General features: G+C 69.1%; 4 protein-coding genes across 5 annotated transcripts; 1 reads left to right on the plus strand and 3 right to left on the minus strand.

Moving 5' to 3' along the window:
• Positions 1–548: 548 nt before the first annotated feature.
• Positions 549–5,101, minus strand: DHX58 (DExH-box helicase 58). Of its 2 annotated transcripts, XM_074892031.1 has the most exons (12): positions 4,712–5,101; positions 4,431–4,632; positions 4,141–4,331; positions 3,844–3,960; positions 3,501–3,627; positions 3,235–3,417; positions 2,894–3,150; positions 2,627–2,776; positions 2,187–2,348; positions 1,740–1,930; positions 1,417–1,513; positions 549–1,164 (listed from the first exon to the last, which is right to left on the minus strand). In XM_074892031.1, exons 1-12 carry the CDS (start codon positions 4,877–4,879, stop codon positions 985–987), a joined length of 2,025 nt encoding a protein of 674 aa, XP_074748132.1. In that variant the 5' UTR covers positions 4,880–5,101; the 3' UTR covers positions 549–984. The 2 variants fall into 2 exon arrangements, with proteins under 2 accessions (XP_074748132.1, XP_074748133.1); XM_074892032.1 differs by lacking the exon at positions 3,844–3,960.
• Positions 5,102–5,341: 240 nt separating this feature from the next.
• Positions 5,342–11,645, minus strand: KAT2A (lysine acetyltransferase 2A). Its single transcript, XM_074892013.1, has 18 exons — positions 11,403–11,645; positions 10,675–10,798; positions 10,437–10,582; positions 10,020–10,109; positions 9,711–9,892; positions 9,277–9,468; positions 9,091–9,197; positions 8,844–8,951; positions 8,633–8,769; positions 8,342–8,550; positions 8,141–8,267; positions 7,744–7,854; positions 7,519–7,662; positions 7,326–7,440; positions 7,195–7,231; positions 7,003–7,066; positions 6,763–6,847; positions 5,342–6,572 (listed from the first exon to the last, which is right to left on the minus strand). Exons 1-18 carry the CDS (start codon positions 11,643–11,645, stop codon positions 6,379–6,381), a joined length of 2,415 nt encoding a protein of 804 aa, XP_074748114.1. The 3' UTR covers positions 5,342–6,378.
• Positions 11,646–12,545: 900 nt separating this feature from the next.
• Positions 12,546–13,470, minus strand: LOC141953526 (heat shock protein 30C-like). The gene has a single exon (XM_074892153.1). It carries the CDS (start codon positions 13,309–13,311, stop codon positions 12,703–12,705), a length of 609 nt encoding a protein of 202 aa, XP_074748254.1. The 5' UTR covers positions 13,312–13,470; the 3' UTR covers positions 12,546–12,702.
• A 565-nt stretch (positions 13,471–14,035) lies between these two features.
• LOC141953527 (heat shock protein 30C-like) lies at positions 14,036–15,113 on the plus strand. The gene has a single exon (XM_074892154.1). It carries the CDS (start codon positions 14,385–14,387, stop codon positions 14,964–14,966), a length of 582 nt encoding a protein of 193 aa, XP_074748255.1. The 5' UTR covers positions 14,036–14,384; the 3' UTR covers positions 14,967–15,113.
• Positions 15,114–15,746: the final 633 nt, after the last annotated feature.

Genomic DNA, 15,746 nt, shown 5'->3' on the forward strand with positions numbered 1-15,746 from the left:
GCGGGGGGACACGCGGGATCCGGGGCTGCCGCATCCCGGCCCGGCTGCGGGGACCCCGAGCCCCGGCACCGACACCCCACCCCGCCCCCGAGGCCGGCCCAAGCCCTGCGACTCCCTCAGCCTCCCCGGCTCGGGAGGACAGAGACTGGCGAGCCCGGGGGGGCCCCAGCTGAGCCCGCAGAGCTCCCAGGCGGGACCCCCAACCCCTTCCCCGAGCCCGGGCGCACCGTGCTGGGCGCCCCGGTTCAGCCTCAGAAGCCCTTGAATTTCTGCCAGAAGGTCAAACCCACCCGCAGCTCCAGCGGCGCTGCCGCGGGGGGGCTGAGGCTCATGTTGGGCCACAGGGGGTTTTGAGGGGATCAGGGGGGGCTGAGGTGGGTCCCTCTGGCCAGTGTCTGCAGCGAGGGGTAGGACTGGGGCAGCCCCACACATGCCAGCGCGGGGCCGGAGGGGTCTGGCTCCCCAGCAGGCGACGGGCCAGTTGCCCATCGATTGCGACGTCCCACGGCAGCGAGTTCCCACGGTGAATGAAACCGCCAGCGCGTCCCTGGATCGCGGCGCACACGCCCGGGTTTAATGGAGGACAAGCGACTTGGCAAAGCAGAGCGGAGGCTGCCCCAGCGCTGGGACGTGTCCTGGGCCACGGGAAATGGCAGATTCACCTGGCACGGCAGCGGCCCGGCAGCGCTGGGGGACGGCAGGGGAAGGCAGCGGCACGGGGAGCAGCGGGCAGGGAAGGGTTCGGGTCCTTTCCCATCCCCGAGCCTCGTCCTTTTTGGGTGGGCGCAGCCGCCGCCTCCCGCAGGGACGGGCTCCAGCCAGGGATGTGCTGCGGCAGCCTGGGCCAGCGAGGAAGAGAGGAGCGAGCCGTGGCGCTCTGGCCACATGGGCCTGGAGGGAGGGTCCCACACTGAGGGCGACAGGAAGGGTCCCACTGTCCCAGGGGGTGGCCTGGGAACAGCCCTCTCCTGAGCAGAGCCCATGCTAGAAGGACCAGCTGTGGGTGCTGGAGCAGTAGTCCAGGTAGTCAAACTCCTCGACGGGGAACGTGACGGCACTCCACTTCTTGTACCTCCTCTTCTCAGCCGGCGTCTCCACCACGAAGTTTTTGATGCAGAGGATGGGCAGCTTCACCTGCCGGTAGATCATCTCCATTCCCCAGTCCTGTGTGGGCAGGGAGGGGACGGTCATGCAGCGTCACCGGCTGCGGGGCCACACGCACCTGGGAGGGAGGCAGCTCCTTGCTCCCGGGGTACGTCCCCCTTTGGAGCCAGCGGCCCGTGCCCGTGTCCCGCGGACGTCACAGGGACACAGGCTGCTGCAGCTTCGCGCCTCAGCCAGGAGCTGGGGCACGAGGCCCCTCCTGCCCCTCCAGCTCCGGGGGGGCTGCAGCCGCAGGGGCATCGCCGCACTCACCTGGCTGCACTGGCTGCACGCGATGCGGCAGCCGGGCTCCCAGTCCCTGAACGTCCGCTGGAACTCTATTTTCCCAGAGGAAACTCTGTAATACAACCTGCAAGGAAGAGCCCGAAAGACACTAAGGACGATGGTCCGGGGGACAGAAACGGGGCGGGGGGGGTGCTACCATAGTCACAGGGTCCTACCAAGCCCCCACGAGCTCCCTGGGCCGGTGTCCCCAAGATAGAGCGGGCAGCAGGCTGCTGCCACCCCCTGCCTGTCCCAAGCAGCGGCTCCCGCTGGCAGCCAGGCTCTGCCCGCTCGCCCCCGGCAGCCCCTACCCGAAGTTGGGGTTGATGTTGACGTGGTGCATGCCCTCCACGGTGCGGAGGTCGCTGCCGCGGCACACCGCCGTGTTGCAGTTGACGCAGTAGAGGAGAACAGCGTCCGGGTCGTGCAGACGCCGCCTCTCGCTGATCCTGGCCTCCTTCATGAGCCAGCTGGTCACGGCGACTCGCTGCAGCTCCTCGATCTGCAGAGGGCAGGGGCAGGGCAGGGGTCAGTGCAGGGCTACAGCACAGACAGACGGCAGACGTGGCAAGACACATGGCCGCGGAGAGATGCACCGCCCCGGAGAGCGCGAGCGGGCAGGGCAGGACGGGCAGGGGGTGGCAGGTGCCGCCCCAGTGGAGAGCAGGCAGCACAAAGCAGGGGGCAGAGGGCTGTGCGCAGGCAGCAGCCGCAGGCAGGAGCTGCCTGACCCCACCGGCGCTCGGGGCAGCGCTCACCCTGAGGCGGTACTCCTGCTCGGGCAGGGCCTGCACCGCTCTGACCGCCCTCTCCATCAGCTCCACGAGGTCCTCGTTGAGCAGCTCGCGGGAGGCCTCTCTGCTGTTGGCTTTGGCGAGGACGGAGTAGACGCTGTTTTCAGCACGGGCACGGCCCCGGGCCTGCAGCGGAAGGGCCAGATGCTGCGGTCAGCAGAGGAGGGTTGTGGCCAACCCCCCACCTCCCCGGGCCACCCTGCGAGGATGGACCCACCCTCCGCGCCCTGCTGCACCTCGCCAAGGAGATGCTCTGCCAGGGGCTGGGCTCATCCCCAGGGAGCTGCCAGAGGCCGTAGGATGCAAGAGCCCCCGTGTCCCACCCCCGTGGCTTTGGGGCATCCTGGCAGTCTGCCCCTGCCCCAGGACCGGGCAAAGGGGCTGGGGGGAGCCCGGGCAGCTACCTGCATCATGGCGATCTCGTTGGTCATCAGCCCGTAGCGGACCACGATGTTGCACTCGGGGATATCCAGGCCCTCCTCGGCCACGCTGGTGGAGAAGAGCAGGTTGAGGGCTCCCTCGCGGAACAGCTTGATCACGTTCTGCTGCTCGTTCTGGGGGGAGAGGGGCTGATGCAGCGGCGCGGGGCTCCGAGCCCCCGGCAGCACCCGCCAGCACCCACCGAGCATGAGGAGGGGGGAAGGTCCAGCTCCCTCCCACCCTCCGCTCACCTGCGTCATGGGCCTGGTCTGGTTGCTGTAGCCGGCGCCGGTGAGGACGGCAGCCCTGACGTGCTGCCCGCAGAGTGTGGCCGTGTCCTGCAGCCAGCTGAGCAGCGCGTGGGCGCTCTGCCGGGTCTTGGTGAAGACAATGCCACGAGAGGCTCCCAGGGGCTGGAAGTGCTCCCGCAGGATCTCCTCCAGCTTGCCCAGCCTGGGGTTCTCATAGCGCCGGTCCCCGGCGAGCGCCTGCAGGCTCATCCTGTTCTCTGCGCAGGCGAGCGGGGTGTCAGGGGGGCTCCCCACCCCCCAAACGCAGCCAGCACCGACCGCCCGCCAGGCCCCTCCGTTACCCTCAAACGTGGCGGCGAGGAAGCGCTCGGTGGGGTCCTTCTCGTCCAGCTCGGCAGCGTAGAACTGCTGGAGGCACTGGAAGGCGTCGACCATCCGCACCGTGTCGTTGATCAGCAAAGCGTCGTTGTACTTACGCAGGTGCAGCGCACACACCCGCGTCTTGCGACAAAACGTCTCTGCCGCTGGCCAGGGACGGGGCACGTCATGGTCACAGCCTGGGCCCACGGCCGCCAGCTCTGCCCCCCCGCACCGCCCCCCGCCTCACCCTTCTTCTCCAGCTCCACGACGCGCTGCTCGTAAATCTGCGTGCCGAAGTCCTGCGGCAGGCCGGGCATCTCCATGTGCTGCTGGATCTGCTCCATCACCTTCTTCAGCCGCTCGCCAAAGGGGTCCTGGGGGCAGAGAGGGGCTCAGGACCCGAGGAAGCGGGGACATCGCTTCGTGCACGGCCTCGGAGGCGCAGCCTAGGGCGCAGGACCCCCTGCACCGAAGCGCCGGGTCAGCCGGTTCCCAGAGTGAAGCGGCTGGGGGGGGCACAGCCCCCCGGCTCAGCAGGGCTCGGGGGGGTCTCGCCTGCTGCCCCACCAGCCCCGCGGCTCCGGCCTCACCTGGGCCCTCTCCTGGCACAGGTCGTACCGCTTCCTGGGCTGGGGGACGTGGCTCTGCAGCTGCTGCGCCTCCTCCTGCGCCGACACGATCTCCTCGGCGTCCAGGTTGGCACAAATCTGAGAGGGCGGGACCCCGCTTCCAGCCCTCAGCTGGCCACCCGGGGCCACGCGGCGCATTTGAGGGGTGTCTCCCTGGGGCCGCCCATCGCCCACCACCACGTTATCAACGCCCACCCCAAGGGACACCCGGGGCCGTCGCACCCCGCCTTGGCACAGGACGGGGGGCGTGGGACCCACCTGCAGGATGTGCTCCATGGCCCCCTCGAAGGAGGTCGCCCCCCCGGTGCCCGGGGACGCCGTCAGGCCCAGGACCTGCGGCAGGTCCCGCTGCCCGCTGAGCTTGCGCCGGAGGTAATTCAGCATGATCTTGTTGTAGACGGCTTCCTTGTGCGTGTGGTGGCACTCGTCTATCACCAGCAGCGAGAAATCTGCGCCGGGCGAGGGAGAGGAGCGGGGTGAGCCGCACGGGAGCCGCCGGGCAGCGGCGGGGGCTCGGCCGGGGCGGCGTCAGGGGGTCCCGCGCCCACCCGTCAGCTCCACGCGCGTGTCCTCGTCCCCGCTGACCAGCGCGTTCTGCAGGATCTGGGCCGTGCAGATGACGACGTCGCTCTGCTTCATCACGCTGGCGAAGAAGGACTTGTGGCTGCTGTCGCCGCTGACGGCCCTCACCCTGAACGCGTCCTGCAGCGCGTGGAACTCCTTCCCGGCGTGCTGCTCCACCAGGTGCACCTGCGCCCACCAGAGCCCGCTCAGCCCCGGCCCGGGACCACCGCTCGCCCCGGGGCAGGGGATGGGGGGCGAGGGGCACCTTGTTGACCAGCACGGCCACCCGGCCGCCCCGCCGGCTCTCCAGGTGCCGCCGGCAGACGTGGACGGCAGCGCGGGTCTTCCCGGCGCCCGTGGGCAGCCAGATGATGCTGTTGCGGCCGCGCAGGGCCGGGGTCGCCACCTCCCGCTGGTACCCCCGCAGCTCCATCCCGGCCCCAGCCGGGAAACGAAACTCGGGGCGGCGCGTCCTGCCGGAGCCCCGGCGAGGGGGGGCCCCGCCGGCCGTGCTGCCGGGAGGGACCGTGCGGGCGGCGGGGCCGGGCTGGGCCGAGCCGAGCCGAACCGAGCGGGGCCAAGCCGGGCTGCCCGCACCCCCCACGCCCCCCGGTGCCTGCCCGGTCCCGCAGCGGCCCCGGACCCCCCTCCCGGGAGCCCCGGCCACGAACAGAAACCGAAAGCGGGTGGAGCTCCCGCAGTCGCCCCGCCCCCCCCCCCCCCCCGCACCCCAACCGGCCCCGGCTCCGCGGCCAGCCCGGGCCCCCCCAGATCAGCCCCCCCCAGCCCCGAGATGCTCCTGGCCCTCTCCCCAACTCCAAGGCCCCCCCCAGGGTGCAGCCCCCACTCCCGGTCGTGCTGCCGGGCCAGACTCAAGGAGGCAGCTGGGTCTGCACGAGGACGTTTATTTAAAAAAAAACAAAAAAAACCCAAAAATCCAAATAAACAAAACAACAGTCAAGTGGAATCGGTGGCAGGAGAGGAGTGGGGTGGGTGGTCCCATCTCGGCGAGGCCAGCAAGCTGCAGAGCAGCACCAGCACCCACCCAGCGGTGACAGCACGGCGGGGGGGGACACAAGGCGGCGGGGGGGGGGGCAAGCGAGGTGGGGGGACAGGTCAGAGCTGGGGGGGTCAGGCACTCGCCAGCTCAGCACCCAAAGAGGCACGGGGGGGGGCGGGGGGCAGCACCGCCCCTGGGGTGCAGGGAGGGGGCAGAAAGGGGGGAGGTGAGCAGGAGCTGACCCCCCCCCCAGGGACTGAGGCTGGCTCCCGGCTGGGGCAGAGCAGGGGGAGCAGAGGCCAGGGCAGCACTGGGCCCCCCCCAGCCCCCAGGAGCCAGAGGAGCAGCAGGCAGGGCAGGCAGCAGGAGCAGGCAGGGAAGGCTGTACAGGCAAGGGGGGGGGCAAAAGCTGACAGAGGCAGCAGGAGCTGGGGGGTGCGGGGGCAGAGCCCCCCCTCCCAGCGGGACCCTGGAGCACCAGCAGCCCTGGGGGGGCAGGACCAGGCCCTGCCCTACATTCAATGAGAGGGGCCAGGGGCTGCCTCTGCCTGGACGGAAGCAGAAAACCAAAGCACTTGTGTGCCCCCACCCTGCCGCAGAGCCAGGGCAGAAGGCACGACCCTGGGAGGGAGGGAAGCGCTGGCAGCGGGGGGGGGGGCTTCCAGCCCCCGAGGAGGGGCAAGAAACTCAGCGCTGCCCTTGCCCAATCCTGATGAGGCAGCTCCAGCCTCACTGCTCCCCCCCAGGAGAGGCAGGCAGCTGCTGGGGGATAAAAGCACCCCCTGCCCCATCACCCCCCCCAGGGAAGGCCCAGCTCCCCCTGGCTGCGCAGTAGCAGCAGCAAACCCTCCAGCAGCCCCTGCCCAGGGAGGGGGGGGGCTAGGTCCCTCCTACGGGGGGCCAGTGGCCAAGGCGGGTCCAGGCCACCTCCCCTACTTGTCGATGAGCCCCCCCTCCTTGAGCTTGAAGTAGAAGAACTTCTCGAGGGTGTTGGCACATTTGCAGTAGTCGCTGTCGGGGGGGTTGTACTCGCGGCAGTTGGTGATGATGCGCTGCAGGTCGGCAATGAAGAGCTTCTTGGTGACGTAGTAGCGGTTCTTCAGGCGCTCGGTCATGGTCTTCAGGTCTGGGGGTGGGGAGGGGTCAGGTCCCCCAGGCCTCCGCACCACCCCGGCGTCCAGGCTCATCCCTCTCCCTTCTGGACTGTCCCAGGGCTCCCAGCAGCCCAACCCTGACCCCCCAGCACAATCACACCCCCCCACCTCAGCCTGCCTCAGGGGGTCCCTGCCCCGGGGGGTCCCAGCCCAACCACCTACCGATGGGGAAGCGGATGATTTCATAGTAATCCGGCGCCTCCGACTTCTTCACCGGCTCCATGAAGGGCCACGCACTGGGGTGGGTCTGGGGAGAGGGCGGGGGGCAGGTTACACACAGCCCCTGCTCGCCCCAGCACACGAGGGTCTCCCCCCACGCCCCAAGGGCAGAGCCCAGCCCCCAGGGGAGGCAGCTCCAAGGGCTGGAGGAGCAGGGGGACGGACAGGGCAGGGACCCCACACCTTGATCTGGGCCAGGAGGTTCTTCAGGGTGTTGTAGAGCTGGTCTGGATCCTTCAGCTCCTTCCTGCGGGACAAAGCCAGCGCCCGTCAGCAGGGGGGGCCTCACCCTGTCCCAGCGCTCCCCCCCGCCCCGTCCCAGTGCCGGGAGCGAGGAGCTGCTGTGGGACCCCCACCCCCCCGAGCAGCACTCACCCCTTCTCCTTCCCCAGGGGTTTCCATCCAGTTTCTCCTGGAAGACAAGTGTCAAGGTCTCGAAGTGCCCTGTGGGCGGGGGGGGGGGGGGGGGGGGGCAGAGCCCGACAGGCCCTGCCCGTGGGACTCACGGATGCCGGGGACGCTCTCGATGGGGATCTGCCGCACGCCCTCCTTGAAGCAGGTCAGGCCAGGGTAGACCTTGCGGATCTGCGCCTGCTTCCTCTCAATCAGCTTCTTGATGATCTGCGGCGGGAAGGGGGGTTGGAGGCCACACTGCCACCGCAGTGTCCCCTCCCGGGCAGCCCCGCCCGCGGGACGAACCTCCTTCTGCTTCTTGATGATGTGTGAGAGCTCGGTGTAGGGGATGCGGGGGTTCAGCTCACACTCCATCAGCGTCGCCCCCTCATAGTCCTTGATGTAGCCCAGGTAGCGGCTCTTGGGGACCTTGATGTCCTTGGAAAAGCCCTAGGCGGGAGCGGGCAGGTGGGAGGGGGCTGGCGGGCAGGGGGGGGACAAGGGGGGGGTGCCCCGGGGGAAGGAGCTCACCTGCTTCTTGAAGTAGCCGATGGCATATTCGTCGGCGTAGGTGAGGAAGTAGAGGATGTTGTGCTTGATGTGATACTCCTTCAGGTGGTTCATCAGGTGTGTCCCGTAGCCCTGGGGGAGCCACCGTGAGACAGGGACCCCCCTGTGCCCCCCAAGTCAGCGGGGACACACGGCCCCCTCCCACCCCCGGACAGGGGCAGCAGGAAGATGGCCAAGGGCAAGCACTGCTGCTCGGGGCCGGCCAGCGCTGAGTGGGTCTGGCAGCCCGAGGGGCTGGGACCCCCCCGGGCTCTACCAGCTACAGCAAGAGCACCCCGCTCCTCCCCCCACCGCGGCCACCGCCCTGGGCTGCTGGGGCCCCCCGTGCCATGGCCACCCCCCGCCTCCCCGCTCGCACCTTGACTTGCTCGTTGGAGGTGACGGCGCAGAAGACGATCTCCGTGAAGCCCTGGGTGGGGAACATGCGGAAGCAGATGCCCCCGATCACACGGCCGTCCTTGATCAGCGCCAGGGTCTTGTGCTTCCTGCGGGCAGCCAGGGTGAGACGGGAGCCACCCACACCAGCCCCCCCCACCCCCGCGCCCCCCGAGCCACGCACGGGTCGAAGACGAGGCGAGTGATGTACTCCTTGGGCATGCGGGGCAGCTGGTGCGAGAAGACGTTCTGCAAGCCCACCAGCCACATCAGGATCTTCTTGTTGGATTTCTGCGAGAGCGAGTTGCCGATGACGTGGAACTCGATGATGCCGCGGCGCTCCTCCAGCCGAGCCGTCTCGTCCCGCGCCGCGTTCGCCGACAGCAGGCTGGTCTGGGGAGGGGGCGCGGGGGGTTTCACCGGCCCTGGCACGCCGGGAAAGCGGCGGCGCGGCCCCAGCACCCCCAGGCCGTACCTCGGGGCCCAGCATGGCAGCGGGGTCGGTGATGGTCAGCATGACCTCGTTCACCAGCTCCATGGGGATGTCTCCCATGACACGGATCCGCTTGGCATCTTCTAGCGTCAGGCTCTCGGGGAGCTTCCGCTTCTCCCCTGGGGAGCGGAGCGGCACATCCAGCACCGGGAGGGACCCAGGAAGGTCCCAGCTCCCGCCGCGCCGGCCCTACCTGGCAGCGGCTCCGGGGTGCTGGCGTCCATGCTGGCGGCAGAGCTGCTGTTGCTGAGCTTCTTGCTGAAGAGCGGAGCGGTGGGCACGGCGACGGTGCTGACCGTGGCTGCAAGAGACCGGTGATGCCCACGACTGCCAGGAAGCAGCTCGTCACGCCGTGGCAGCCCAGCCTCCACCACGGCTCGCCCGCACCTCGGCCCTTCGTCCTGCAGCCCCCGAGCTGGGGGGGCCGCTCCCCGAGATACCTGGGCGAGACACCAGCTGGGCCCCCTCCGCGGCCGGCACGGTGAAATCGGCCTCCCAGATTGGGGAGTTCTCGCCGTAGATCTCCTCCTCCAGCATGGACAGGAACCTGGGCGGGAGCGGGACGTCGGCCACGCGCGGTGCGTGAGCGCCCCGAGGGACGAGACCCCCCCGCGCTGGGCACCTACTTGGGGAAGTGGGTGAGGATCAGCGTCCGCTTCTCCGGCACCAGCTTGTCCTTCTCCACCCGGAACTTCTCCAGCAGCTGCCGGCGGGTGACCGTGAAGATGGACTTGAGGAGGCTGCGCCCGAAGACGTGGGTGGTCTCGTAGCGGGGGAGGCTGTCGCAGCTCTGCGGCACATGGCAGTAGCACAACCACCTTCGGAGATAAGGACGCGGCTGCAGCGAGAGGGCCGCGACCAGAGACCCCAGAGCGCCCGCACCCTCCTGGGACAGCGCCGCTGGAAGCGGGAGGAGCGGAGCAGCGCCCGGGGGGCCGCAGCTGACGTTACTGGGGAGCGGTGTCCCCTGTGGGCGCCTGCTCTGCCAACGAGCCAGCGGGGAGGCTCAGACCTGGGCAGACCCCCGGGCTGGCTGGCTCAGCCCCCCTCCCGCCCTCACCTCGTGTAGTTGACCTTGTAGGTGGCCACATCGTCGTTCTGGGAGCGCTGCCGGAACTGGGACGGCGTCTCCAGCTTCCAGTAGTTGAGGCAGAGCAGGAACATCTTGGAGAGCTCGTACATGGTCTGTCGCTCCTTGGGTGGCAAGTGGCTGAACTTGTACTGGACGAAGTTCAGGACCCCCTGGGGAGAGGAAGGGGCGGTGGAGGGGCAGTGGGTGCTGCTCCCGAAGAGGAACGGGACTGTGCAGGAGCAGCAAAACACAGAACAAGCCACCAGCGCAAGGGGGTGAGCCTGCCTGCAGCCTCACCTGCTCAATGTTTGGCTTCTCGAAGGGGGGGCTGCCCAGGGAGCCCTCGACCACCGGCTGGCTCATCTGCAGGATGCACTTCCGCAGGAGCTGCGAAGACACCAGGGGAGGCGCTGACCCGAGAACCGGGCACAGCCCGCGCCGGGGGGCAGCGGCAGAACGCCGCCGCGGGGCTGCGCAGGTTCCCGCAGCCAGGAAGGGGCCGGGGTCTCTTCCCGGGAAACCTCCCTCCCGGCGGGAATTCCGGGCCAGGAGAGCGCTCGCTCCCGGGGCAGGGCCGGTGTTTCGGGTCTCGGCGGGGCTGGCGGGGGGCCGGCAGGCACGGACAGAGCGCAGCTCCCAGCAAAGCCAAGGGACCCTGTGCGAGCCCCCCCCTCCGCCCGTGGGGCGGCGAGACGTGCCCGGCCCCAGACGCACCTTGAACAGGTAGAAATACACCTGCTTGGTGTCCGTGTCCTCCTCCTTGTGCACCGACATGAAGAGGTTTTCCACGTCCACCACCATGCCCAGCAGCCGGTTGATCTCCTCCTCTGAGACGTTCTCCAGGTGGGACACGTGGTCCGCTGAGGCGCGGAGAGAGCCACAGTGAGACTGGGGGGGGGTCAACACGGCTCCCTCTCCCCGGGGGGGTCCCCGGCGCCCCGCGGGCGGTTACCCAGCGCGTGGCCGCAGCTCCGGCAAGGCTCGCTCAGGTTGGTCACCGGCTGCTGCAGGTCCATGCGGGGGGCGGTGGGGGGGTTGGGGTTCTTCCAGCCGTTGCACTTGCAGGCGTCGTTGGCCTGGGACGAGGGACATGTCACGCGGTGAAACCCGCCACCTTCCCTGGGCAAACAAACCCCCCGCGGAGCCGCCTCCACCAGTCCCACCCGTCCCTGTTCGTGCACCCAGCTTCCCGCAGCACCCACCCTACACGGCCCAGCGCCCCGACACCCTCCTGCGTGCAGCCCCTGCCCGGGGATGTCCTAGCACCTCCCTTACACACCTCAGCACCCCCCTCCTGCACCCCCCAGCCCACGCACGTCCTTGCACCCCCCCCTCCTGCATCCCCCACCCGTGCATGGCCTTGAATCCCCCTTCTGCATCCCCTCGCCCGGCTCAACACCCCCTCCTGCACCCACTGTCCGTTCATCCTTCCATCCCCCTCCTTCACCCCCTGCCCAGCTCAGACACCCCCCTCCCGCACCCCCTGCCCATGCACATCCTTACACCCCCCCTCCTGCGTCCCCCACCCCTACATGCCCTTGCATCCCCTCCTGCACCCCCTGCCCGGCTCAGCCACCCCCCTCCTGCACCCCCTGCCCACACACGTCCTTGCACCCCCCTCCTGCACTCCCTGCCCAGCTCAGCACCCCCCTCCCCGCCTCCGTTACCGCTCCCGCCCACCTTGCAGGCCGAGAAGACCCCCAACTTCTCCAGCTTCTTGCCGCGGGGGAACCCCCGCACCTGCGCCTTGCGCTGGCTCGCCCGCTGCTGCTGGCTCAGCCCGGGCCGCGCCGGGTCGCTGGATCCCGCTCCTCCTCCTCCTCCTCCTCCTCCTCCTCCTCCCGCCGCTGGTCCGCCGCTCCCCGCCGCCCCCCCCGGGCCCGGCGGGGGCCGCCCGGGCTGCGCGGCCTCCGGCTCCGCCATGCCGGGCCCGGCGTGCGCTCTGCGCTCACTGCGCCTGCGCGCCGGGCACGCCGGGATCGGTAGTTCGCTGGGGTGGGGAGGGGGGAACCGGGGTTCCCGTGGCCGGTTGACGCCGCCCGCAGCCCCGGGCGGGCGCTCCGCTCCCACCCGGGGCTGCGGGCGGCGTCAACCGGCCCCAGGGGATCGAGGTCGGGGCCCGACGGGGACCAACCCCCCTGAACCCCCCTCCCGGAGCCGTGCGACCGGCGCGGAGCCATCGCTGCCCGCCGGAGCCCCCACTCCGGTAACCGGTACCGCGGCCGGTTCGGCGGCGCTCGGCGCTACACGGCGCGTCCCGCATCCCCTCCAAATATGGAGCGAGGCCACGCCTCCCGCACCAAATATGGGGTGAGACCACGCCCCTCCCGCATCCACGCCCTGCCCTCCACCTTCTGCGCCCCGCCCTCATTCCGTTCAATACGGGGGTGTGGCCACGCCGTATCGCCCCGCCCTTTCCGCCCAATATGGCGTGTGGTCCCGCCCCTCTTGCCCATTTATGGGAGGCCACGCCCATTGAGTCGCGGAGGGGCGTGGCTTGGCGGCAGGCGGGGAAGGAGCGAGCGGCGCCTGGAAGGTGCCGGCAATGGCGGCGGGGGGGGGGGACGAGGGGTGCTGGCACGGACGGGCACCGCCCGGGAGTGGCCCAGAACCACCCCAAAGATGGGGGTCGGGTGCCCAAAGGCTGCCCGGGGAGGGGATGCTCAGGGCCCCCCGCGGGGATGCTCAGCGCTGGAGCCCCTCGAACGCCCCCCCCAGCCGAGGCGGGGCTGGGGAGAGGTGCCAGGGCTGTGCCCACCCCCCGGGCAACCGTCCGGCTGCGTGGGCAAAGCCCAGGGCCAGCAGACACAGAAACCACACAAATAAAAGTCACAAATATTTATTACATATCAAAAAAGCCGCATGTTTTGGGCAGAGACCACCGACCTCCCGGCCGTTGCGCAGCCCCCGGCGGGGTCCCGCTCTGTGGCCCGCGGCTGCCCTGGCATCCGGGCTCAGCCCGGCCCCATGCCGCTCGCCGTCAAGCCTTGGCCCGCTCGGCTCCGTCGTCACTGCTGGCCGTTGGCTGCGCCGCGGCCGGCCCCAGCTGGATGGGCACGTTCCTCTCGGGGGCGGCCGGCAGCGCCAGCCTGGGGGCCTCGATGCGGAGCTGCCCCTCCTTGGACAGGGAGCAGGTCAGCGCCTCGGCGTCCACCTCCTCGGGCACGTCCCACTCCCGCTTCAGCACCTCGTACTTGTAGGAGAAGGAGCCCTTCTCGTCGGTGCTCTGCGTCTCCTTCTGCCCCACCAGCACAACCTTCCTGCCCACCACCTTCACCGACAGCTGCTCGGGGGCAAAGTCCTTCACGTCCTGGCAGACGGAGAAGCCCTCGCCCGAGCCCTGGGTCAGGGCTGCGCTGGCGCTCGGGGCTCGCTCCGCGGCGATGCCGACCCGGCCGGGGCTGCTCCCGCTGCTCAGGAACTGCTCGAAGCTGCTCATGAACTCCCGAGCCCTCTCCATCTCCAGCCGCAGCTCTCGCTCCAGCTCAGCGAAGAGGGTCCCTGGGTGCGGCCAGAGGGTGCGGATGGGCCCCAGCCATGGGAACAGCGAGCTGGTCGCGGGCGGCGCGAAGTGCAGGCGGCAAAGCATCTCTGCTGGCGGTGCTGCTCCTGGCGCGGCTCTGTGCGGCGGCTGGCGCGGTGCTGGGCTGGGGCCGGGCAGCGGCGGGTTTTATCCTTCCCTGCCCGGGGGTGTGCCCCTTCCAGAACACTCTCTCCCCACGCACCCTCCTGCAGCCATCGCCTATTTTTGAGAGGCTGATTATCTGCCAGCCGAAATAGCAGCGCCTGCTTCTGGGGACGAGTCACACACCACAAATAGGGAGCTGCAGTCAGCGCGGGGAGCTCGGGTTTCTGCAGAGGCTCCGTGGTGCAGCAAGGCCCGTGGGACCGCCGGCCAGGGGGCGAGCGAAGCCCTTCCCGTGGCCCCCGCGCCGGGGGGGGGGGGGGGGGGGGGCTCGGCGGAGCGCGGGTTACGCTGTGCCAGGAGCACGTCACCTTGGTCCCACCCCTACAGTAACGTGTTCCGACGTCACCCGCTGCCAGACGCCTCTCGCACTTTCTAGGCGCCCCCGCTCCCTCCCCGGGGGCTGCCCATCGTCCTGTCCTGGCCCCTCAGCACCCCGCCTGCGCACCCCGCCCTGGGGGGGCCCTTGGGCTGGTTTGTGGTCTCACCTGGAGGTCGTCCCCCCCGCCCCGTGCAGCTGTGGGTCCTGCAAAGGGGGCAGGGGTCCTGCCTGCGGGCATCGGGGGAACAGGCCACAGGCGAGGGGGGAAAGGCAGGGAGGAGAGGAGCCCAGCCCCGCTCCCTGCCTGGGAAGGAGAAAGGCCAAAACTTTTTGGCAGGGGCGGCTCAGGCATCCCGTTCAGAGGCTGAGGTGATGCTGCTAATTATAAGCCAGGAGAGCAGAGCTGCAAGACTAAGGGCGAAGGTATGCTGGGCACAACGTAAGAGGTGCCTCTCCTCATGGATGAGTAACAAGAATGAGCTAGAACAGGCTGGAAAGAGCTGAGCTCTTCTCCTGAGGATGACGTGATGTGCAGGATGAGGCCACTCCTCCTGGGAAGGGGAATAAAAGCCGCGGGCAGCAGGACCGGGGCAGAGCGCTCCCAGCCCGAGAGCCACCAGCAGCAGCAGCAGCAGCAGCAGCAGCAGCAGCAGCGATGCTTTGCCGATTGCACCTCTCACCCCCCGCCACCAGCTCCCTGGCCAGCCGGCTGGGCACCATGAGGACCCTCTGGCCGTACTCAGAGTCCATCTTCACCGAGATGCCGCAGATGGAGAAAATTCGGGAGTTCATGAGCAGCTTCGAGCAGCTTCTGAGCGGCCAAGGAGCCACCACCATGGAGCGAGCCCCGAGCACCAGCACAGCCCCGACCCAGGGCTCGGGCGAGGGCTTCTCCATCTGCCAGAATGTGAAGGACTTTGCCCCCGAGCAGCTGTCGGTGAAGGTGGTGGGCAGGAAGGTGGTGCTGGTGGGGCAGAAGGAGACGCAGAGCACCGACGAGAAGGGCTCCTTCTCCTACAAGTACGAGGTGCTGAAGCGGGAGTGGGACGTGCCCGAGGAGGTGGACGCCGAGGCGCTGACCTGCTCCCTGTCCAAGGAGGGGCAGCTCCGCATCGAGGCCCCCAGGCTGGCGCTGCCGGCCGCCCCCGAGAGGAACGTGCCCATCCAGGTGAACCCTGCAGCCCCACAGCCCGGAGCAGCCTCTGAGGACAGAGCCACCAGCAAAGCCCAGGTGTAACGGGAGGGGAACCGATGGCCCACGGCAGGACCGGAACAGAGAGAGCAAGTCTCGGGTTTTAGCCCAGACAAGCTCCATCAACAACAATATCACTTTTTTCACGATATTGGAATGTTTTTGTATCCAATAAAATACTTTTGCATAGAATCTGCTTGTGTTCTCTTGGTGTTGATTGATGGGGAGGCTGGGCCCTGATCTCAGCTCTTGGTGACAGAGGAGCTGGATGCCCAGAGAGGGAAGAACCTCTCTTGGTGCCTCAGGGCAGCACAAAACGGGGCTGACGGCAGACCCGGAGGTAGGGAAGGGATCTGTGAGCAGGGTGCTGCTCAGGGCAGGGGGAGGCAGCTCCCCTCACCTGTGCCAGAGCAGAGGCCGCTCTCCCAGGGAACAGGCAGCTGCTTCACTCCCTCCTTGTGCTACTGCCAGCGTCTGCTGCAGCTCCACAGCCCCTTGCTACCGGCCAGTGCTGCTGCCTGGGAAGGTGGAAGGCTGAACGGCCTGGCTGGGTGCAGGTTGCCCCTGTTGTAGCCACACTTGTCCCCCACAGAGCTTGGAAAGGGGCTGTTGGAGCCCCTCAGAGATCCCAGCAGGCAGGAGGGTGAAGCCCAGCTCCAGGCACTGTGTGTAACCACAAAACCAGCCTCGCTCAGGCCCGGGCAGGCAGCAGGTATGCAGGCAGGCACACCTATTTGAGCCGAAGCTGCTCGGAGCTCGGACAGCCCTTGCCCGTGGCAGCCCAGTGGCTCTGGGGAAGGCAGCTGCACCCCAGCCCCACGTCCG

This window comes from Strix uralensis, chromosome 22 (assembly GCF_047716275.1).
Source record: "Strix uralensis isolate ZFMK-TIS-50842 chromosome 22, bStrUra1, whole genome shotgun sequence".
NCBI classification, from domain to species: domain Eukaryota; kingdom Metazoa; phylum Chordata; class Aves; order Strigiformes; family Strigidae; genus Strix; species Strix uralensis.